The sequence below is a fragment of the Terrapene carolina genome, unplaced genomic scaffold (assembly GCF_002925995.2).
Source record: "Terrapene carolina triunguis isolate 2854851 unplaced genomic scaffold, T_m_triunguis-2.0 Scaffold56, whole genome shotgun sequence".
Classification (NCBI taxonomy): Eukaryota; Metazoa; Chordata; order Testudines; family Emydidae; genus Terrapene; species Terrapene triunguis.
The window spans coordinates 806,673-832,147 of NW_020664407.1; the positions used below are offsets into that span (position 1 = coordinate 806,673).

Genomic DNA, 25,475 nt, shown 5'->3' on the forward strand with positions numbered 1-25,475 from the left:
CATGAATTAAATCAAGTTTGAACTTAGCTTCGTTACTTCGAGTGCTTTAGCTTGCATCCCCACTGCAAAGTGGGCAGGTTATCAGCATGAGTGAAAGCTTCACTTGGGATTTAGCATAGCCTCAAACGAGCCAGTTAGCCCAACTTAAAAGCACCACTAAACTTGTGTGCATGGGAGGGAGGTGAAGGGCAACACCCGAGTAAACTCTGCAGTGAAGAGAGACCCCGAATTAGGGTGACCAGACAGCAAATGTGAAAAGTCAGGACGGGGTGGGGGGTAATAGGAGCCTATATAAGAAAAAGACCCAAAAATCGGGACTGTCCCTACAAAATCGGGACATCTGGTCACCCTACTCTGAATCTCTCTGTGCATCAGCTCTCAACGATAAAATGGGATAACAATACTTCCCCACCCTGTCCATCTTGTCTGTTTAGGCCTTGATCCTGCATTGTAGGACCCTGTTGCACCTATGTGGATCACAGTGTAGGACTGGGGCCCTAGATTGTAAACTGTTTGGGGTAGGGACTGTGTTAACTATGTTTGTACAGTGCCTAAGTATAATGGGGCCATGATCTCACATGGGGGGCCTGTAGGGTGCCATTTTAATAACAGTCATTAATAAGGTTCTAGTTTCAGCTATTTTTAATTAATGTAAGTGCAAACATTTCCATCAGAACATTTGTGGAACCTGTTTCGGGGGGTTCCCTGCTTGTGTTGCTCAAAAATGGCTGAATCACATTTGCTTAAAAAAAGGGTGGGAAGCTTAAACTAAACGTGGAAAATTTCAACCTAAAATAATTTGTTTCATATAGTTATTAGTAATGGAAAAAGTGAGGGGAAGGGAATTGGAATAGAAACTGGAATTCAACATTGGGATCAGTTTGGCCCTGATATATGCTGACGCTTACAATAACAACAACTATAAACAAACAAAAACATATCTAAACATTTCCCCCCCCCCCCGGTAAAATATTTGGCATCTACTGTAATCAGGAGGTGTAGTATGCTGTAAAGGTTTTCTTGGCACAGTTTTGAGATGATATGTATAATATTGCCAAACTCAAACATTCAAAATTCATGAGTCAGGCTTGCAGAAATAATAAAATTAGCTTAAAAGTCATGAGATTAAAAAAAAATTAAAAGGCTCTTGAGCCTTTCATGTTTTCAAGCTTTCTTCTGTAATTGTCAGGGCTAGAAAACTGATTTTTTTTTTTTAATGAAAGCTGAGATTCTCATGTAATCATGACTCCAGGAACTAGGGATTTATAAAATGAACCAAAAGGGGGTCATGACAAAATGTCAAAAGAGGGCAACACTGCATGCATAGCTCACTTATGGATTCCCCACTTACGAGTATTGGAGTCATCCCAAACTCATGCCACTGATATCTTGTGTGTTACACCACATTGCACCATCATGTATTCTCGTATGTGTAACCTAATAAAATATTCATACACAAACACGTACAGGGAAAATAGCTTTATTTTTAAAACAGGTTAAGATTACTATGTTTTGGGGGGGGGGGAGGGAAAGGGGGGGATTTATTTGCCTAAATTGTCATTAAAGTAATAACTAAAATTGTAAAATAATAAGAATAATAAAAACACAACGAAAAGGGTTAGCTTTATTTGAGGAGCTTAGTCATTTTCTGTTACAGAGAATAACAAAATTACCTACTGTCCCATGATCTTGGCTCATTTTCCTTCTCTGCCAGGTGGTTGCTGGAATTTGACAAGTGATTGATTTGGTTTCAAAGGCTGCCTGAATTGCACAAAGTGTTTTTCATATTAGAAAAGACATGGCCATTTTTTCACAAGTTTCAAGATTTATTACCTTGCACAAAAGTGCTGCAAATTAGTTTGTTCGCTATTTATTTTCTCAGGATTGCAGTAATTGGTGTCATTAACTGAAGAACAAGTTTTACAAAGGGTTGGAGGGGGTAGCCTTTTAAATACTTACTCTTTTTATTTATTTATTTTTAAACAATGGTACAGGACTGGAAATTAGATGGGTAGACTGCTACTTCCCGTTTACACACCCTTCCTTTGAGATGGAGATCAACTTCCAAGGAGAATGGATGGAGGTGCTGGGCTGTGGGGTCATGGAGCAGCAACTAGTTAACTCAGGTACTGAAACTTCTCTGCTTCATTGACATCTCTATTAGCAAACATTTCCAGCACAATCAGTTTCACACTCTCCAACTCCCTTTTCCCTCAGTGTGCTGCGCACACACACATCTCTGTTAGCAGCAGCAGAAGCAAAAAGACTGTAGACAGAATGTATGCTGCATGCTGTGAGGGTACCAAGCTAGCCAGCTAGCTGGAGCCCAAAAACTGAAACCGTGTCTTTTTTTTTTAGGGAATTTGGGGGGAGGGAGGACCCTTAATTTTAAAAGATAAACTAATTAATTGACAGACAAATTCTCCTGTCTTTCAAATCAAGCTTAATTTATTCAAATAGTTATGATTAAAAAATGCTGTTAGCAAAACAGCACACACATAGGAGAAGACTGTGGCATCTTAGCTACCACTATGTGTTAATTGGGTAAATATTCTCCTTTTATATGTTGTTTATTTGTACTGATGATCATGTACTGTTTCAAGAGCAACAGCAATTAATCTAATTGAAATTACAGAGATATGGTTGGTTGCCTGACATGAGTTATCCTTTAAAGATTACAAAAAAGGAAAGAAAAAGATAATGGGATTACTTTTCAAGTATTTTCAAATTCACTATTTCATGGCCTTGATATTTGGAGGGGATGGGAACCTGCAGCTCCCCCGGAATAAACAGCAGTTGTCGCTTACTACATATCAATGGCCCTTTGGAATACTACTCATGTATTTTGTGCAAATGGGGAAGGCTGCTGCCTCCAGGTGTTCCTGTTATGGTATATTTAGTGTGTTTTGTTGCTGTAGGTTTTCTTAAGCTATTTCTGGCCTGGTCTGCACCTAAAACTTAGGTCAACCTAGCTACATCGCTCAGGGATATGAAAAATTTACAACCCTGAGAGACGTAGTTAAGCCAACCTAAGCCCGAGTGTGGACAGCGCTACCCCCTTTCAGAGAGGTGGCTTACCTACAGTGATGGAAGAACCCCTTCTGTTGCTGCAGTAACTATCTATGCTACAGCAGTGCAAGCTGCAGTGCTGCAGCTGGGCCACGGTTGTGTTTCTGATGTAGACATACATCTGTCTTTAGTAGACTCTAAATTCCTCTTTTTAAATATTCTTTGAAGTAGGGATTTAACTTGGGTTTCTCACATCCCAGGAGAGTGCCCTGACCACTAGTATGGAGTCAGTCTGTCTCTGGCCCAGTGAACATTTAATTATTTATACAAAGTGGGACAGCTCCAATGGGAGACATTGAGAGGGCATCATCCCAGAATAGTTAATACCTAGGTGCTTAGGGCACCCACCTTGGATGTGGGAGACCCAGGTTCAAGTATTTTTGAAATCTTGAGTTTTTACGGGATGGGAAAACAGTTTCCCATCAGGTCGGTTGATGATGATGATGTACAGACCAAAAGAGTCCTGTTAATTTCAGCTCCATTCAGAGCAAAATGCGTTGCAGGTGGGGAACAAAAAGGAAGGAATCAATGTTTGTCAAACAGAAAGAGACAAAGTTGTTGAGAAAAGAAGACGTATTTTGAGATTGCTCAGAGGATATTACAAATTGGAAAAAACAAGTAGGAACTGTGAAAAAGTTTAAAGCTTGAAAGTGTATTAACTTCTCTGGTGAGATGTGCTGGGAGGCTAGAAGCTTGTTTTTAATTTGAGGAGTCTTCTTATCTACTTGCGATTCAAGATGCAGTAGGCTTTCAATCCCCCACTTCCCCCAGCTTGTTCAGAATTCACTTTGCAAATAGAAGTGCCTAGGCTTAGCACTAGTATGAAACACATACCAGCCACTGAAACACTATAAAGCTCCTCTTACTGTCTTTTGTTGTTTAGTTAAAGATTAAATGTACAGGACTTTACAGTAAACTTAATACAGACAAAACCAAAATGTCCAAAATGTTGTTTGTTTATTTATTTATAATGAAATGTGGCTTGTAATTACTGCATATGACTTGACGTAGCCTACACACGTAATAGTTGCTACTGTTCCATTCACACAGATTTCAGAATATCCCCAAAGTGCCAACTTAACATTTATTTTTGATGGTGCCTTGTCTATTATTATGACTCCAACTCATAGATTCTCAGAATTTGTTATGGTGACAAGCCTCCTGCAAGACAAAGTTAAAAATCCTTACTATTGCCCTGACACTATGACCAGAAGGGAAGTACTTCTCATGGCTATTAGAAATCAAAATTGTGTCTCCTAGTTCCTTCATCTTGATTGCTGGGAGGACTGGAACTTCCTTTCCAAAGTCTCCACCCCATAGTGCACAGAGGGCTGTTTTTATGGTTCCATCTCTTCCCTCAACATAAAGGCTTGGCAGGACTCAATTTAAATTGATAGATGATGTTAAACATTGATTTCAGCTGACACACTGAAATTGATGAAAAGCATATCCATCCGTACAAGTTAGTGCGAATGCAGCCTCCCGCTTGGGCCTGTAGAAATTGGGTATCACTGGCCCTGCAGCAGCAGCACAGTACACCCTCTGCAGCCCTGCACACAGGAGAGAGGGAGCGGGTCTGTGACAATGGAGCTGCAGAGGGCTCTCTGCACAGCTGCAGGGCCAGTGACACTGGATTCCTGCAGGCGGAGGGTGTGGGGAAGGCTATGGTCCTGGCAGGGCAGAGTAGAGACCCCTGGCCAGGGCTGCAAGGTGGAAGATGAGCCCTCAGCCATAGGGGACAGAGCCATTCATCAGCAGAGTGGCCTCCTCCACGGTCGGGGGCTTGTCCTTCTCCTCCTTGCAGTCCCGGCCAGGGAGGTCTCTGCTCTGCCCTGCTAGGACTGTAGCCTGCCTTGCACCTGCAGCAATCCAGTGTCATTGGCTCCTCTGTCATAGTCCCGCACTCACTCACTAGCCACGAGTGCAGGGGCTGTCCCCAGGCAGGGACTGTTCAGCCGTGGGGTGGCCTTCCCCATGGCAGAGAGCTGATCTTTCTCCTTTCAGCCCTGGCCAAAGGCCTGTGCTCTGGTGGCCTGAACTGCAGCCTCCCCTGCATCCTGTGTCCGGGTATCTTGGGCCGCTCAGTAGCACAGGGATCCCCCTGCTGCTCCATTATCAGTGCCCTAATACTACCCCCATCCCTACTTCCCCCTTAATTTCCTGCAACTGTAAAAATAAAAACGGTTAAAAATTGGGAAAAAAATTGTGGAGAAAAAAAAAAGGCATTTTACCAAGCCTATCTATAGGGTATCATGCTTCTCCAGCACCTTTGAACAGTGCTTTGTTTATCACCCTGCCCATATGCAAGGGGAGGGGGGAGAGATATTCATCTTTTCCTGGGAAGTGAACACCACAGTTTTCATATGGTTTTTGTCATTGTGTGCCTCAAAACTTCACCGAGAGTTCTTGCCTATAAATGAAGCTACATTATTTTCACAGTTATCACAGATTGCATGGAAAACATGAAATTGACTGCTCTATGAAAAACATGAATTTAAAATTTCCCACCAGTTGCTCACTTATTGTGAAAAATGCTAACTCAGAATCTCCATGGGAGATATTCTAGAACTCAGCACAGTAGAATTGAATGGAATTTAAAAACCAAAAAAAAAACATTATTCGTTTTTGGCTGGCTAGGCCACAACGGGGGAATATTTCAGTTAGTTTGCTTTGTGTGCCAGTTCACAGGCTAAGTGCCGAAAGATCCTTTTCATGTTATGCTGCACTGCTAACTGATAAGCACCAGAGCAGAAACAAGGGAGTTTGCATTCATACAGGATGCTGCAGCAGAATGAACTTAAGATGAACAAAACCTTTCCTACAGTAAAAATCGGTCAACTCGCCGCCGTCCTCACGGCCAAGTAAATCGACCTAAGTTACGCCAACTTCAGCTACGCTATTCGCGTAGAAGAAGTGACTCTGAAAAGAATTTACAGGTTATAGTAAATAAGCAACTCAATGTGAGCTCCCTACGTGAAGATGTGGCAAAATGGTCTAATGTGGTCCAGACTTGTATAAACAGGGGAGTAGTGAGTAGGAGTAGGGAGGTGTTTGCATTTCTGTGTATGGCATTGGTGAGACCATTTCTGGAATACTGCGTACAGTTCTGGTATCCATAGCTTAACAAGGATGTTGAAAAAGTGGAGAGGGTGCAGAAAAGAACCACAAAAATGATTGGAAGGCTAGAGTAAATCCCTTATAGTGAGAGATGTATAGAGCTCCATCTGTTTATGAAAAAGAAGATTGTGGGGTGATTTGATTACAGTGCATAAGTACCTTCATGGGGAGAGAATACTGGGTACTAAAGGGCTTTTTAATCTTGTGGAAAAAGCTATAACCAGTGGTTGGAAGCTGAACCAGACAAATTCAAATTAGAAATAAGGCACGAATTTCTAACAATGAGAGTGATTAATCATTGGACAAACAACCAAGGGAAGTGGTGGATTCTCTATCTCTGGATGTCTTCAGATCAAGACTCGATACCTTTCTGGAAGATATCTTGTTGTCAAATTGAGTGAAATTTATAGGTCTGTGTAATACAGAAGGATATACAGCAGGTCAAACTTGATGATTTTATGGTCCCTTCTGGCTTAAATTCTATCAATATATCTAATCTATCTAAAAACCAAAAAACTCCACCTGTTTCCATGGTGTAGAGATTTATTTCAACTGTTTAGAAAATTCTTATTATTCCAAAGGCACAGAGTAAGGAATGTAGTTACATGTTCCCCTAAGGCTGAAGTTAGGTTTCAGAGTAGCAGCCGTGTTAGTCTGTATCCGCAAAAAGAACAGGAGTACTTGTGGCACCTTAGAGACTAACAAATTTATTAGAGCATAAGCTTTATGCTCTAATAAATTTGTTAGTCTCTAAGGTGCCACAAGTACTCCTGTTCTTTTTAAGGCTGAAGTTAGTGATGCAGAACTTTAGAAATTTACTGTAGTGCAAACAGAAAGAGCTAGATAGAAGGAAATTCAGTATCATAATCAGTATAAAATCTTGTTCTAGATTTTTTTTAAATTTCATGTTGTGTGGGGGGTTTTTCCTAATAGTAAAACTGTGTATTTAAATATTATTTATATTAAAATTCATGTATAAAAGTCATATTAATATAAAGTTATGGTTACTATAATTAACACTCAACAATTAGAAAATAAGTATTGAAGCTTTTAAGCACAACGTAAGCTCTTTGGGGTCTTTTGGTTTTGTGTTTGTACAGCCCCTAGTATAATGGGATTCTGATCCATGATGAGGGCTCCTAGGCTGTACTGCAATACAAATAACAATGAATAATAGTAGTAATAACTAGTAGGATGTATATTTTTGTAATTAAGACTTTTTGAAAAACAGTAGTTCCAGCTCTAGATGTAAACACTATCAGATATCTCACACCGAGTGCTTGTGAACCATGAGTAAGGCTGCAAGTCTGTCATGGAAATCACGGATTTGGTGACTTTCTGGGACCTCTGTGACTTCCAAGGCTGCCAGTGCGGCTGACTCCAGGGCTGCCCAAGCAGCGGCTGGTGCTGCTGTCCCCAGGAGCAGCCCCGGAGCAGCCCCAGAGCAGCAGTCTCGGTGCAGCAGCAGTTCTGGGGACCACCCTGGGGACCATCGGAGCAGCTTTCCCTCTGGACCTCGGAGCAGTGAGCAGCTGGGGCCAGTCAGCCCCCGCCACCAGAGTAGGGGCCAGCCGTTGGTCCCCAAGACCCACCAAAGCAGCGGCCGTGAATTTTTTTTTATTGCCTGTGACCTGTCCATGATTTTGACTAAAAATCCCCATGAGTAAATCTTAGCCTAAATCATAAGTGCTGCTGGACTGAAGCTGCTTGTGGGGAGAGTTGGCAAGGCTTGTTGCTGCAAATGTATCTCCTGCATGTATCTCCAGTTCAGAAAGTAGCATTGGCATAGCCGTCAGAGATGGCCATTTGCCTATTTTTTGAGGTTGAGGATGAATGCTGTGGATATGAGGGGGGCTTGGCAGAGAAAATGTCAGTTGGCTAAAATGGAAGGGAAGGGGATTGCTCCGACTTCAGTGACGGCATGAGGCCTTTGACAAGGATATGGAGAAACTGTGCACAGTTTGCATTCGTTTGTATTCTAGGTTCAAACATTGCTGTGCAGTGCTGAGGTTCAAAGGATTGTGTATAATATCTTGCAGTTACAGTGAAAGCACTTTGGCTGACAATTTATTGTTGTCAGTCCTTATATATTCAGTCCTAAGATTGTTGTGAGCGAAGACTAATGAGCATGATAAAGTGTCTTCCTCATAGACAGAGAAACACAAAGAAAAGACTTTGCAGTAACTAAACTAATTTCACTGAAGCAAACTCTTCCTCTGAGAGGTTTTAAGGCAGAAGCATATTTGCCACAAAATATTGTTTGAGGTGGAAGTTAGATGCTAATCCTCAAAATGTCTGTTTTTCCTGTTTTAAAACACTGACAGCTTAGGTACAGTATTGAATTCCAGTACTTCAAGTGTTACTGAGCCCAGTGCTGCCATCTTCTGCACAATACAAATTTTAACATGTGTAATCTTAGCTGTAGCACTCTAAACATCTGATTATTTTATTTATTTATTTTTTACACATGCTTTCTAAAGGAAAATGGCAGCTTCAGATTCTTAACCTTTCAGTTGTTTTAGGCTCTGGTTTTGACCCATCCAAACTCAGTATCATGCTTAATAAGCAGTGAATTAGTAGCTAATGGAAAAACCTTGTTAATTCTGCCTTGTAGGGACAGTTTTACTTGTTTAATTTATTAATATACTCTGAGTTAAATTTTAGAGATGTAGGATTTTGATTTATATATCAAGCAGAGGGAGGGCAGGGAGTTTGGGGGAATGGGAAATTTAATGTCTCATCCAGCTCTTTATTTTGGGTCTTGCCTGATAAATTGCTTTAAAATGTTTCAACAGATGGTGCATATGGCCTATCCAATATGCAAACTCAATGTGTTCTACCTTTCCTAACATCCTTTTGAGCACTAACACTGCAGGAATCTTTAAATATTTAAATGTGTGTATGTATGTATAATATAATAGAGAGGAGTACACATACACACATCCTTAGAAAACCTTTAAGTCAGCGGTGCCCAAACTTTTTACCTTGCCCCCCACCCTTACCCCTGAATGCCGCACCTCCCCCCTCCCGGAGCTGGAGCCGGGAGTGGGGCCACGGGGCTGGGGGGACACGGACAGGGGTAAGGAGGCCGAGGCAGGGGCCACAGCTGGGGGCGGGACCGGGGCAGAGCTGGGTGGTGCTCCCTCCCCGCCCCCAGCCGCACCCCCTTGAATGTTCCTCCGCAGTCCCCTCGGGGGGTACGCCCCATAGTTTGGGGACCTCTGCTTTAAGGTGAAGTTAAGGTTACAATTGCATATCAGTGATTTGAGCACATAGACACATAAAACGCCTCCAGTGTTATGCTGAATTAAGATTGTACTTCTCAATCAAGGCATCCAGAGTAATTTAACTTTCCCTCTTGAGTCTCAGTTGCCCCCATCACAAATATTTTAGTGGAAAACAAAATCTCTTTTTATCCAGTGACTCTCTACCTAAGGTACTTCAATGGCCCGTACAATGATATCTGAGCGCTTGGCAATCTTTAATGTGTTTATCTTTACAACACGCTCTCTGGACGTCAGAAGGGCGCTAACCTTTTACATTAAGCAGACCAAGCTGTTTTGTAAGTTGACACAGTTGTTTGTCGCAGTGGCCAACAGGATGAAAGGTTGTCCAGTGTCTGCTCAGAGAATTTGGTCTTGGATCACTGCCTGTAACCGCTACAGCTACAATCAGGCAAAGGTGCCTCCTCCAGCGATTGTGACCGCCCATTTAACTAGGGCGCAGGCCTCTTCAGTAGCTTTCCTAGCTCAAATGCTGATCCAGGATATCTGTAGGGCTGCCACCTGGTCATCCGTCCACACGTGTATGTCTCATTACGTGCTTACCCAGCAGACCCAAGACGATGCTGGCTTTGGTAGAGCAGTGTTGCAAGCTGCATGACTGTGAACTCGGAGCCCACCTCCAGGGATACTGCTTGTGAGTCACCTAGAATGGAATCGACATGAGCAAGCACTCAAAGAAGAAAAAACAGTTACCTACCTTTTGTAATTGTTGTTCATCGAGACATGTTGCACACGTCCATTCCATTACCCGCCCTCCTGCCCTGCTGTCTGAGTTGCTGGTAAGAAGGAACTGAGAGATGATAGGGCCGGCAGCACCTAATATACCGACGCGTTAGCATGGCACTCGAGAGAGCCACAGCCGGCCCTACGGATACTGTTTAGGCAAAAATCTCCGACAACTGTGTACGTGCCCGTGCACACACTAAGGCGTGGTCTACACTAACCCCCCAAGTCGAACTAAGGTACGCAACTTCAGCTACGTGAATAACGTAGCTGAAGTCGACATACCTTAGTTCGAACTTACCGCGGTTCAGACACGGTCCACACGCGGCAGGCAGGCTCCCCGTTGACTCCGCGGTACTCCTCTCGCCGAGCTGGAGTACCGCAGTCGACGGCGAGCACTTCCTGGTTCGACTTATCGCGTCCAGACCAGACGCGATAAGTCGAACCCAGAACTTCGATCCCCAGCCGCCGAACTAGCGGCTGGGTGTAGACCAGCCCTTAGAATGGAATGGACATGAGCAACACATCTCGAAGAACAACAGTTATGAAAGGTAAGTAACCATTTTTTCTTCCACTTCTGAGAATAAATACCATCCTAATTCAGAAACTGGGCTTTTCATGCATCAGTCTCATCTCCTTACTATTAGTGGCTGGGACTGTCACTGATATTATTGTAATTCAGAGTTTCCTCTTTTTAAAAAAATGTTAAGATGAATTTACTGAATTTTGTTTCAAAACGTTGATTGATGCAAGATAGAATTGGGGACTGCAATACTAGAAAAGTTATTGGAATGCATTGAAATAAGGCTCCAGTTAGGAATTCTTTTTTGATTGTAACAATTGAAAAGTATTTAGCTAATGAATTATTCCAAAAGAACAAATAGATTTAGGGGAATCCTTTCCCTGTCTCATATTAGTTCAGACTTTGTTAGCACACACTTTTCACTAGAGACAGTCAAAGATAAACTCTGACTGAAATTTTTTTTACCTCAACTAAATGAATTCTTTTCACGATACTACTGTAAGACTGATGGCACTAACTAGAATTTCCCAGTTATGCTAAGACACATTATCCAAGCTCCATTTTTTTAGAATCAAGGCCAGGATAACAATTCTTCACTTTCATGAGCACTAATTGGGACAGTTCCAAAGACTTTATTCTGTACATATTTGCACTTGCTATCCATGTTAACAAAAAGAGCGTTGGAGGGGAGATAAAATCTCATTTTTCAAGGCAAAAGCACATTCCTACTAGATTAGGATGAAACCTTAATTTGAGGGGGCGGGCATATTATCCCATCTCTGCCTATAGTGAGGTTTCCTGCACCCGTCAGCGGTAGGATACTGGATTAGATGGAACATGGAGCTGAGCCATTATGGCAATTCATGTGTTCCTATGTACTGTTTATGTGTATAAAAATGCATATGCTGTGTCTGATCCAAAATGACACATTAAGAGTACAGTTTACCCATCTAAAGATGTGTTAGCTGTAAAAACAGCTATATAAAATATGAGTGGAGTTAATCTAGGGCTGGGCTCCTGCCAGTTGATTATTCAGAATTCTGCTTCTCAACATTTCACCAGAACTAGGCAAAATCAGCGTTTTTGGAGTCATAGTGACTTCTGGTAGCATCATGCTTTGAATTAAAAATAGGTAGATATGGGTGCAGCTGGTAGTTAGAAATGGGAAAATGCAGGTTATGTATTCTTAGAAAACTTAAGTGTAGAAAAGAGTAAAAGCATTATTTGGTGTTGGGGCAAAGCTCTGAGGACTGGGCAAGATTTTTTTTTAAATCACAGTATCAGTAGAAAATTGATATAATACAGATTAAAAAATTGACACTAGAGGTTTGGCAGGCATATAATGAGGGTTAAAGACTAATGCAATTAGAAAAAAGTTACATCCCTTTTCCAACTCCTTTGTTTGTACATTGTCTTATTAGACTGTAAGCTCATTGGAGCAATGACCTGTTTTGCTGTCAAGCTCCTACCACACTTTTGGCTGTTACATAAATAATAATATTAAGAAGCGTGATGTGTGGTCAGCAAACTAAATTTTGATCTTTTCATGTGCTATAGTTTCAGAAGGTGTGAACTTACAGATATGCTAGTATGGTGGCCTCTTTAAGCACTGGAGACTATGTTTGTTGCACCTGTTATTTGTCCTTAAGGTAAATGTATTAGAGAAACACTGTCTCTGGATACCTCAAAAGACAGAGAGCCATGTTTGTGTGTGATTTTGTTTAGATGTCTTCTGTTAAGAATTATCCCCGTTTTACAGATGGCGAAACTGAGGAACAGAGCAGTGATATGGCCTCCCCAGTCACCCAGCAGGGCAATGGCAGACCACAAATAGAAACCCAGTCTCTTGAGTCCCTGTCCAGTGCTCTGTCCGCTGGGTCACACTGCCTTCCCTCCTGTAGGCCTGACTCTCAGTAGTCATATAACACTGGTATAGATGGAATAGCTGTTACACTGGCACTTTCTGTTTGGAATTCAACATTCACTCCCACTTGCAATGGGCATTTCTTCTCACCTAGATTTCTATCATATTGTTGCTTTCTAATTACTTCAAGGGGTAAATTTTCTTTGGCTCAAGAAGCTTGTTAGACGTTGGTGTTAAGGTTTTAGTCCTTCTACCCAAAAGTGTCTGAGTTAGTGGAAAAACAAAGCATTGTGATGCACTATTCAATGTTAAGTGTATATTCCTTGAAACCATGAGGGTGTTTTAAAAAAACAAATTCTTTGCCTTTGTACGGACTTTTCTGCTAACTCAGTAGTTGCTGCCTGGCCAGGGCTTAGTTTTGTGTACTGCGTGAACTGATATATCAAGGAGGATTGCCAAAATGAGCCATTATCTGTTATTAATTCATTTGGAATTGCATGGTGAGCAAACTCCTTTTTACAGTGTTACACTACAATTAATATGAATAATACGAATAATATCAGCAGCTAAACTAGGTTTGATAAAAATGTTATCAGTCCTCATGCTTCAGGACAGTCACTTACTGCCTGAGATGATGATGAAGAAACTTCACGTATAGCCATGTTATCGCACAATTATGGTTTATGGAGTTTACAACTTCCTCTGGTAGTGGTCTCTGTAGCTAACAAAATATCAGAGTAGATGGACCATTGATCAGATCCACTATGGCAATTCATATGTTCTTTAAAATGATCAGCTCTTCACCTCAATACGCATGGGGCTGATTATTTCCCATACTCCAGTGACTGCCTTCTAAATGTTTGATCTTGTATTTCCTTTATTCTATCTGCACAATGATCTGCAGTTTCATAGTGTATCTGTAATCTTTTTTCATGTCCTAGCAATTAGTATGGTAGTTCTACACATGCAGTATTTACTGGGAAGTTATAGTTATTTCCTGTATTGAATGGTGATTAGAACTTGGGAAAGGCTGGCTTGCTTGATTGTAGGAATTGCTTTTGCTTGGTTGTGGTTTGTTTCCATGCAGTAGTTGCACAATTAACATTTATAACTCCATTGAACTGTTAACGTAGATCTGAATTAAAACTGTAGAACAGGATTTCCTTAAAAAAACAAACCAAACCCACAACTACTTGTCATTCAATAGCCATTTTTTACTATGTTCTTCACTTTACCTATTGCAAAATTGGGATAATAATTTACCTACTTGACATATCATTGTAAGGCTTAATTAATATTTGCAAAATGCACTTAGAGTCTCAGATGGAAGCCATCTATAAGTATTCGAATGATCTAGCTAGTGTGAACGTTTCCCACTGCTCTCGACTGAGAGAATCAAAACTGTTTGCATCATAGGCCCTGTATCAGAGAGCTAATGGAGATTCTTCTTTAGCAAAAGAGATAGGAGACTGCTTTTAGAGTAGGAGGATCTGAGTTGTTGTAGTCATTATTTCTGTTGCCACACTGCTTTTGGAACCCACACAGGGATTAGGGTCTTATTGTACTTGACACTTTCCAACCAATAGTCCCTAAATCTCACGATCTAAGATTTAGCTAATACATAACCAGTGAAGAAGGTGACAAATGTGGGGGAGGTTGATGGGTGAACAAGGTGACAGTAGCACAGGTTAGCAGTCATGGTGGTATCAACTGTCAGAGTTGGTCTAGCCAGAGCTCTGTTCCTGCTCTTGTTGTAACCAGGATGTGCAGCACCGTGACATGTGGAATCTTAGGGGGCCATGTATTGGAACTATTATTTTATTACTGCAGTTTATATTATTACTCTTTTCAGTTTCTTGTTGACTGGCATCATTTAAAGAGAAACACATCCACAAGGATCAGGCTGCAGGATTCAGTTTTAGTTGAACCGATCAAAATTTGAGACCACCTTCTGCCACACTGAACCATTTTGAGAGAAACCCAATTTTTTTAACAGTTCAAAAATCCATTTATAGTTGTTTCTTAGAAACACTAAAGGGTTTTGATATATTTTCAGTAGTGCTCCATAATGTTTTTGCATAGCAGTGTCAGTGCTTAGCTGGGTGGCTCTGTTCCTTTGCTACACAGATCTTTATTCTGCTTAACACCCCTCTCTTTGCACCAGCTGTGACTTGTAGTCATCAAGGTAACGAGATGGCAATTTTATTGCTGCTGCAAATCTTTCTGCACCAGAGACTTAGGGGCACCTACGGTACAGCAGCCGCAAAGCCAGCAACACCAGTTGTGAAGGCTCTGTGGGAGCAAAGTGAGACTAATCCCTATTTCCATCCCCTTTAGTGCTAACTGCTCCAAGCAGAGAAAACCCCCTCTCTCCTCCCCAGCATGTCAAAATCCGGCAGTGAGCTGCTAATTGCCTTTACAGTGATTCACATGCCATCTGCCAGTGTCAGGATTTTTTTTTGTCATGTTTGGTAGGCTTTAGAAGGCAGATCCCCTAACTTGTGCAGATCCTGTGTCCATGACATTGACGCAGTACAGCACGGTAATAACAATGATTCTACCACATGCAGAAATTAATCAAGAAACAGTTTACATGTTGTTGCCCTTTTTTTCCCCACCGAGAGAAGAACATGCAAAAAAAAAAATGTTGGTTCAGTTGTATTCCATAAATCCTCTCCCTCCCGCCCCCCCAGGCAAAACAAACTTTTGATTGTGAGAGAGAGAGCTGTTGAAAAATAATAAAAGTTTGAAGGACTATTTTGTAAATGTATACCATGGCTCATCGTGACTTGTACGGAAGAGTGAGTGTGATTGTCCTGCACGATGGCTTAGAGCAGTGGTTTTCAAACTTTTTTTCTGGTGACCCAGTTGAAGAAAATTGTTGATGCCCATGCCCCAACGGAGCTGGGAATGAGGGGTTTTGGGTGTGGGAGGGGCTCAGGGTTGGGGTGCGGGGTGGGGCTGGGAATGAGGGGTTCAGGGTGTTGGAGGGGCTCTGGGTTGGGGCAGGGGGTTGGGGTGCAGGGTTGGGGTAGGGGCTTACCTCAGGCAGCTCCCGGTCAGCAGTGCAGCAGGGGTGCTAAGGCAGGCTTCCTGTCTGTCCTGACACCATGACCGCACTGCGCCCTGGAAGTGGCCAGCAGCAGGTCCGGCTCCTAGGCGGATGTGCGCAAGCGGCTCCGCGCGGCTCTTGCCCACAGGCACCGCCCTCCCAGTGGCCGGTGCTTGGGGCAGGGGCAGCGCATGGAGCCCCATGGGCCCCCCCCCCCCCCCCTAGGAGCTGGACCTGCTGCTGGCCGCTTCTGGGGCGCAGCGCGGTGTCAGAACAGGTAGGGACTAGCCTGCCTTAGATGGACAACACCGCCGACGGGACTTTTAATGGCCCAGTTGGCGGTGCTGACCAGAGCCGCCGTGACCCAGTGCCTTACATTCCGCGACCCAGTACTGGGTCGCAACCCGCAGTTTGAAAACCCCTGGCTTAGAGGAGGCTCTGGGAATGTCAGAAGTACTGCATGCTCACAGCCATGCTAGAGGAAAATAAAGCATTGGTCTTGTCATAACTTATCTAATAGTTACATCAGAGAGCTGGTGCCATGACTGTCACAAACAGGCCAAAAGAATAGGATTTTTTTTCATTCCCTTATGATGAGAACCAGAAACTAAATAAAAGTTTTTTGAGGCTGGCGGACCAGGAAGTGAATGGGCTCTACTTTTATTTAACCTCTTCTTCCTTTGCCATGAGCTCTTGTTTGTTCATTTACTTTCTTTGGGGATCTTTCCACTATTATTATTATTTATTTGCTATCAATAACTAATATTTTATATCTATTTCTAAAGCCTCTGGGTGCTCTTTATACCTCTGTTTTAAAATGGTCTTTTCCTAGGACTGATGGTGCAGTGTCTGGATCTGGTGCCTCCTGACTTCCACATTCCTGGGCGTGCCTTCTTCTGAAGGACCTGCTGCATGTGTCCTATAAACAGGCCTGCGTGACAGTTAATACATTAACGTACAGCGGGGAAAGGGAGGAACATGACCCCACTGAGTGCATCCAGAGGGTGCAAACTGGGTACCGAATGTGACATTTTCTATGAGCACAGATAGGCTCCAGTGGAGGGCGCCACACACCTCATTTAGCATAAACTGGCCCGCGTGCCGGTGAATAAATTCATTTATAAAGAGAAGTCACAGAGGTGACTGAAATGTGGGCCTCCTGTTCCCCAGGCAAGCACTCTGCCAGCTGAGCTAAAGGAGCAGGTCATGGAGCTTGGATTGGCAGAGATGCTTTTATGTATTTCCCACAATTCCTTCCAGACTATTATGGAACTAATCCCTTCTGCTACTGCACGATCCTGGGTGCTGTTTTTCTTTTGCTTTTGAGCAACAAAGAACCTCTAGGGATTTTTTGTTTGTTTGTTTTATTTCCTAGAATCTCAAAAAGAAAATTGTTTTTATGTGATCTGGTTCGCTTATATTATGAGGTGATTAGAGCAGGGCTTCAATCAGCGGGAGGATTCCCTAAGGCAAGGTCTTGTCCCACCAGTGCCTGTAGCGTGCCCTGTCTGACACTGGGGCGACTGGAGAATTGAGCTGAGAGAGGCTGCAGTATGGTGCAGCAGATGAGCACCAGCAGTTGCCATGGAAATCTCTAATACAGCTGAAACGCAAAGAAAGGGCACTTGCTGAAGCACACAAGCTCAACATAAAATGAATGAAGGACAAGCAGAATGTAGAGCAGGCCTTCAGCTAGTGTCCCAGATGGGGTTTTAATTTCCTTCTCTTTCCCCCACCAAGCATCCCCACCAGATCATGCCTTAAAGAAAATAAAAACAAACTACCGAGCTATCAATATACAGTCTAAGTACATCCCTCCCATCTCCATCCAAAGGAAACCGACATATATTAATGAGGGTATAATAGGTGTAGGGGGGGAGTGTGGTGGCCTTTATGAAGGAGTGTATGCCTCTTGCCACTGGGCTTTGGTGAGTGTCATGGGATTTGTCTGCAGCATATGCGCTGCTGTTAATGATTGAAAAATTACCACAACAATTAGTCATGGATCGCTGAAGGCAAGGCCCCCAAACACTGTGGACAATGTGATTAAATCCATGTATGTGACAATTAACTCTCTTGCAGGTTTATCTACCAAGGAGGTGGTTTTTGGAATGGGAGGGGGGTGGGCAAAAAGTGACAGGAAAGAATAATGCTTCAGAATGGATCCGATACAGCTGGCACTATCCATTTTAATCTGACACTGAATTAATCACACTCAGATTAATCCTGTTCTTATTGTACCATTTCTGTTGCCCATTTGTTTATAGTCTCTTTCATTTATGAACAGTGCAGAGGCATGACTGATTTAATTCCTGCCCGTTCCATGTTTTTTAAATTTAAAAATCAAATCCTTTAGTTACGCCTTGTTTTAGGTGGTCCAAGGTGCAATTATCTCATAAAGACTAAGAAGACTCCAGATGTACCATGTCGTGAATCCCCTTATGTATTACAGCTGAGTAAGTCTCAATAAATATTTGTTTGGCCAATATTCTGCCTGAATAGAGAAAGATTCCACTTATGTTTGTCTATTCACACGTGTGTGTGTGTGTGTGTATATATACACCGTATATAAAAAACATATATTCCATGTAACCTATACTATGTTGCTTGTGTATATGTGTACACATACACTACAGTATGTTTGTTCTTGGGTTTCATATTTCATATTTGCTGACAAAAGCTACCTTTAAATAATGCTTAGAGATTGTGACACTAAATGGAATAAACTAGGAACTTCAAAAGCCCGGGACTCACACTCTGTCCATAGCTCATGCTGGTGTCAAGAATGGAAATGGAAAGTACAAGTGGTTTGATGTAAGGAAAAGGTGGCTTTCAAATTGGGAATTGGGAGTATTTTTTTAAGAGCAAGAAACATAAATGTTCATGAAAGGAGAAAGTATTCAGTTTACCCAGTTGACAGAAATTGCTCTGCAGATGCACATTTCAGGTCACACATTTTTACAATCTAGGGCCTGATCCTCAGCTTGTGTAAATTGGCATAGGTTCATTGAACACTATACTTTTATGCGAGTTGAGAATCTGGCTCATATTATTTACTGCTACCTGGATGAATAATTAAAAAAAAATACTTAGATTGTACTGTATGGCTTTTTGGTACAGTACATTTAAAAATAGTTTGATCACAATGGTTCTGATTGGCCCCCTATGAAGACTCCCATATTGATAAGGTGGCATCTCCAATAAATTAGATTTGACCAACTTCACCCATTGTAGTCAGGGTGCTCCCTTGTCTTCTGTCCATACAGTGTCATCCCATCTTCATGATTCATTGTGATGTTATTACTTGCTACTTTTAAAGGAAGGACTTTTAACCTTTAGTTTTCCAAATGAACCCCCTCTTCAAGTTGACTCCCCTGGATTTATATATAGGCTCATTATAAAAGGAGATTTGATTTTTTTTACATGATGCCATTATGATTTATCATATACTTGTAACAATTATAACTCATTAGCACTGAAACTGTCAGTCTAGACGTCATGCATGTCCTTGCATTTAAAGTCCTAATGATAAGATTGGACACAGTTAACTGTAGTCCTAAACATAATTGTTTAAAGATACAATGCTGTTTCCATTTAAGTCACTGATTTCAGTGATGAAGGTTCAGGCCTCAATTCAAAAACTTTCCACACCACAATAAACGTCAGCCCTACGTTGTGTGCCAATAACTTGAAAACTCAAAAACAAGCATACTGATTACAACTTTTTGCAACATTTTAAAACCATTGTTTTTGCACTTTTAGAATTTAAAAGCTGCCAGAGACGACAAAATTCATTCCCATGTTGAGCCCTGAAGGATGAAAAAGTTAGAGCTGGGAAAGTCCTATTAGATCAGTAAAGCCTTGCAAATCTGCGGATATCCGCTTTATATCTGCAGATATCCATGGATGTTGATATCCGTGGACCATTTTTGCAGATTGCAGATGGATGCGGATCAACGTTTTTTATCTAAAGCACTGCAACTCCATGGTAGCCTCTTTATACCCACAGATCATTTTTGTGGATTGTAGATTGGATGTGGATACAAATTTTGTATCTGCACAAGGCTCTCTTGATCAGTGAGTCTGTCCATCTGCAGGGATAGGATATTGTCTCTGGGTAGAAGACATGTTCAGTATCAAGCTCATACTCCAAGATGGTCCCAAATCAAAACCTAGGAACCAAACACTCCTGACTTTTATGGAAGTTTGTGTCAGATTTTGAGTTAAGACTTTGCACCTCAGTCTCATCTCCATTGATACTACTTGTGATCTTAGCCAAAAAAGATGTTGTTTAGTCAGAAATATATATTTTTTTAAAAGTCAAAAAATAATATTTATTGTAGTGTAAAAGCTGTTGTTGCCTGAAGTAAAGAAGCAGAAATGTAGCTCTTTTTTTATTATTTCTTTCAGTCATTTCATGTTGTATATGATCTTGGTTTGGTTTTGGTTTTAAACATTTTTTTACTGAAAATTTTCAGGACAACAGTGACCATCATAAGTACGTTGGTCAGGGAGAGCTGAAGGCTGGAACCCCATAAGCAGACACTGTGCGATAAGACAGATGGCACAAGTGTAATATAAGACGATAGGCCTGATTTGACAATTATTTGGCACACAAAGTACCCATGGAAGCCTGTGAGAGTTGTTGTTGGTATTGTGACGAGGATCAATCATAGGATCTGGCCCTATAGACAATGAGTTCAAATAAATATTACATTTAGTACAGATTCATAATAGAGGATTGCCAACTATCCTGAGGAGTGAGAATAATAATGTCCATTCAACCAACGTAAAAAAACTGGCTGTACATATGAGTTTCAGTGGTATGAAATACTAACAGTGAGAAATTAGTTAAATGTTTCTTTTCTTTTGTTTTGTTTCTTTTTATTATTAATAATAACATTATTATTTTTATTTTTCAACATTATCGGCTGCTTGCTGTTAGATTAGCTGCTATGGAACAATAGAATAGCCTGGATTTTTTGTGTGCCTTGTTTTGTTTTTCACAAATGCTAAATTCAGTAAGTCAACCCAGATCGATGTAGGAAGTGAAAATATTTTCAATCACAGACAGAAGAGAATTCATTAAGATGCATCACCTTTCAGAGTGAACCTTCCAGTCCAGACAGCTGTTTGTTCCAGTGCAGGGGAAAAAACCAAAGCCAACAAAAACTTATGAAAATTGTTACATGGCATCACCTTGCCTTTGCTCACACCACCTCCTCCCCTCTTGACTGAACTGAGGTTTTCTTATCTATTCCTTGGCATTTGACAGCAAAACACTGCACATGTCCTGAACCTGAACATTAAATACACTCCAAAGGATCATATGAAAGCAACAAAAAGAATATTTAAACACTAGTGGGGAAAAATACCATGCTATTGATAACACAATATTAACATTCATTTTATGCAACATATACACAGGAATGCAAAGGGCCTGTTTGTGACATTAAGTACCTCCCTGGATGGGAGACCGCATGAACTGCACTACCCTGTGGAGAGCTCTGTGCGGCTTTGTATGTTGACAAACATTGCTTGCCAGAGATTTCTCTGCTTCCCAAGAGTGCAGCCTTGGGAGGGGGCAGCATGCTGTTCCCTCAGTAACCAGCTACCTCCACTTACTAGTGCAGGTTTGGGTGAGGCCATGCAGCTGACCCAGGGGGCAATGGCAGGCAGCAGCCCCTATGCTCAGGAAAGAGTATGGAGTGTATTTTTACTTGGCTCCTGACACCCTTCCCCATACTCTCTCCTGTGCATCCACACAACGGCCAAGCATAGACTGGCCCTAAATGTGGCCCAGGAAGCAGAAATGGTTTGCTGAGCAGTTGTTGAATTTGTTCAGGATTTTTTGTGTGCCCCCTTGTGGAGTTGGGTCTTTTGCAGAAGGTGCTGTGTCACTTTGAAAAACAGGAATCTCCCAGTCCAAGAGCAGGTTTTGCACTGCAGAGCAGAGACACTAAGACTAGGATGGCAGTCTCGCTGCCTCCAACAAAGGGCAGTACAAACAATTCAACAGTTTAAATTAATGGACTTCTTTATTTAAAGAACTGTTTCCAAGAGTTTGGATCTCATTCCCAAAAGGATACATAATTTGCAGGGGTTTATGGATACATCTGAAGGATTTGTAGACTGATTTGGAAATAGAGCTCATCCACCATTTTAGAAGCAACAGTGTCACACTTACACTGTTGATGTTGCTGGCCTGATCTGGGCCAGAAAAGAGATGAAAGTGCTAGGTCCTTTGACTTTAATGAGGCTATGGTGATTTATACGAACTGAGGATCTGACCCTTTTTTTCCAGGATGGGTGAGATAGAGAGTAGGCTCTGGATGAAATAGCCGAGACTTGCTCGTGTTTCTGTAGGAAGAGAATCTTTACATCTTTCTTTGCTTTACTAGGAAAAAGCTAATTGAATTGGTACATTATGGAATACTCTAGTGCTCTCCACCCACAGACTTCTCAAGAAAGGGAAAAAATCTCTCACCTATGCTTTATACTGTGTTAGTAATTTTTAGTTCACTCTGTTTTAGTAATAAGTTTCTTAAAGGTGCCACCAAGTGAATTAATGTAGAACTCTAAAACCATTATTTTTCTAGATGAGACAATTGCTTTCTATGAGTCAGCTATGAGACTTCTTAGGAAAATTGAACTGAAGTGGTTGTGGAAATGCATGGCTGTGAATATTTTTTTTTCAAATCTGATGAAGTGATGGAAAATTTTACTGCAGCTAAAACATAGGAAAAGGTTGTGGGTATTGATTTAATTTGTACTTGAAAAGTCAGGTATGAAGTCAGAGACTGTTGTATCAGAGTTCTCTAAAGTTATGGAAACAATTTAATATATGCTCCTTTTATTTTTCATTAATCTATATATGCTTCATATATGCATGTGCAATAATATATTTGAATGGATAAGGCCTGTTTATTCATGTGAAGAGATTATCTGTAATCTTTTGAACGTTTTTTTTTTATTATTATTATTATTACATACTGCAAATCTCTAATAACAAAGCCAATATGTATTTTTGGTTCTTCTTCAGCAAATGGTAGCAGTATTCTAAAATCACTACTGCATAGGATTTAAGCTATTGGTAGACAAAACAGGCTGGGGGGGAGGGCTTGTGAGTTCTTCCTGGGCCATATCCATGTAGAGCTAGCCAAGTTTGTGTTGCTCTTGATTCCTTATTTTATGTAAATAATGTGTCATTATTGTGGTGTTCTTTTTCAAATACTGGTGATCTCTGTAGAGATCAATCAGTTTGTATGAGTATATGAATTGCCATTAGTATCTTTTTAATTTGTAATGCACATAGACTTTTTTGTAGTGACTCCCTACTCTTTGCTGTAAAAATAACTGAGTATTGCAGCCTTGCTAGAAGGCACTAGCCATGTGAGTTTAGGTTATAGCTTATGAAACCTGCTAAACTTTTACCTACCTTATTACAGAGGAGCTCAATATGTCCAGATTCCACGATCAGTTAAATATTGTGCATAGATGAATTTATTACAATGTTTCTTATCATTCGTATTTGCCTATATGTGTAAATCAAATTTGGCGCTCATAAAGGAAATATTTAGAACTCAGTGCATAAAAGTATATTAAATATACTTTACACACTTGCTCCTTCTAGTCAAGCTGACATACTAACATAGACCCTTCCAGGTAGAAGTTGTTCCTTTTTCCAGTCAATTAGCTAGCAAAAAGTGTCTTAAAAACCTTCATATGGTAGCTTAGTGCATCTTCCTTTTCAGAATCTGAATATGCCACCTGCCTTTCATAGCCCAGGGGAGTCACAAGACTGTGCGTGTGTGCCTGGTCACACCACATGGTAGCATCCTCATGCTGCCAGGCTGATCTGCTAATAGCCAAGGGAGAGAAGGCGTTGATGCCTGGAGTGAATGAAAGTGCTGAAGCATTACAAAGTCTTAAGCAGTAGTCACCTATTTATTAGACAGTTAATTTTGCCTGTGGTGTTATATCAGTAGAGAATAAAAGAAGTGGGACATATTGCATATTCTTAATTGGGCTCATAACTGCAAGATGTAATTACTAGCACAGTTTTTCCTTTAAAAAAAAAACACACAGAAGGACCAAAGGCTGAGTCTTTTAACCATTTGCTGCCAAGCAAGTTGCACTTTAACATTCAAACAAGTATGTCTTTATTTTTAATAGGAAATAGAAAATCCTTCCCCAACATGTTGATAATACGTGCTAGCCAGCAGCTGATTTTGATAACTTCAACAAGCTTTTGGTATAGATAATGACATGGAAGATGATAATTTTCTCTGGACTCTGAAATCTTTTGTTTGGTGTGCATTCTGTGGAAGAATAAGAGATGTGAAAGAGGAAATGATCTGAATTTTCTGTAGCTTTTACTTTCACAATGAGTTGGGAATTATATCTGAATACACAGATTTGTGCTTTACTTCTGTATAGCTGGACAGATAGATATGAAGTGTGTATATGTGTAGTGGTAAGACAAATGGACAATAGTGGCAATATCAGTGTGATAAATTGTTGAGCTGTGTGATAAGCTGCATTTATCATCATGTATCTTTGACTGCCTCATCTGCACTCTACCCACTAATTTCATCTCTGCTGGGACTATGTCTAAGAACCTAAATGTCTGTTCAAATCCCTCGCAGAGAACGTCTTTATTTTTAAATAAAACAGTCCTATAAAAAAATCATCCTTTTTTCCTACCCATGAAAGAGTTCACCCCAAAATGACATTACTCAAGCCAAAAGAGAGACCATGTTTAATTCAAGATCAAGGAAATATTTTTTTCATCTGATATGTCATGGTCCATCACGCCTGGTAAGAAGTTGCAAATGTGCAAGGAGAGGTTAAAATAAAAACCGGTATGTGTATGGGCAGAACTTCAGCGGTTGCAAATTGTCGTGGGCCCAAGTGACAATTTATACCAGCTGAACATCTGTCCTGTAGCCTCCTTCTCTCTGTCTCTCTCTCTCTTAGTATGCCCTCACACACAACGTCGAATTCTACTGCAAGCTAATTAAAAATAGATTATATTTCAGTTATGGTTTAATAAGATGTGTGCAGTGATATTTTTGCTATTTATTTATATAGTGACATACGTATGCATAGCGTTTTGCAAACGTATAAGAAAATGAGGTCCTTGTTTACAATATATGCACATACCCCTGCAATTGGTTCCATACAGGGAGGTTTTTGCTCTCACGTAGAGTCCCGCTGATTTCAGTGGGGCTCTGCATGGGTGGATCGATTGCAAGAGCAGGACCTAAATTATTTATTTTGATTTAAATAATAATGAAAGACTCCTAGTCACAAAATAAGATATTTCAAATGTAACAACTAATTGAATTTTTAAAAAAATCCTCATTAATACCATCCTTTCTCTCCCCCCCCCCCATCTTCCCACTCTTTCCATTCCTCATCCTGTCATGTTCTGATGTCTTCCGTGCCTGCCCATCAGTCTCTGGGTGGAGTTTAAGTTGTTGGTTATGACCTAATTGGCCTGGGACCTGCCTGCCTGAGAGATCATCTCTCTCCCTGTGCTATACTGCCACAACTGGGCTGCTCAAGGTGGACCCTCGTATTATACAAGAGAGGAGGTAGCTGGAAGAGTGTTTTCTGTGATGGCTCCAGGTCTCTGGGCCTTGCTTCCTGTCTTGGTCTGAGATAACCTCAATTTGGTGACCTTCTGGGTACACTACAAAAGATACGGGCCGGTGGGGATGGGGTGGGAGGAGGGGATGTGGAGTAAACCAGGGGTTCTCAAACAGGGGTTCGGGACCCCGGTCATGAGGTTATTACATGAGGGATTGCGACTGTCAGCCTCCACCCCAAACCCCGCTT

At 41.3% G+C, this 25,475-nt stretch overlaps 1 protein-coding gene across 1 annotated transcript in view; it reads left to right on the forward strand.

The window, feature by feature from the left end:
* Positions 1–25,475, forward strand: part of LOC113407917 (phenylalanine--tRNA ligase, mitochondrial-like) — a 301,040-nt gene that overhangs the window by 47,255 nt on the left and 228,310 nt on the right. The window contains exon 4 of the mRNA XM_029913232.1: positions 1,995–2,126. Within this exon, the coding sequence (XP_029769092.1) occupies positions 1,995–2,126 (132 nt within the window). The remainder of the gene's footprint in view (positions 1–1,994; positions 2,127–25,475) is intronic.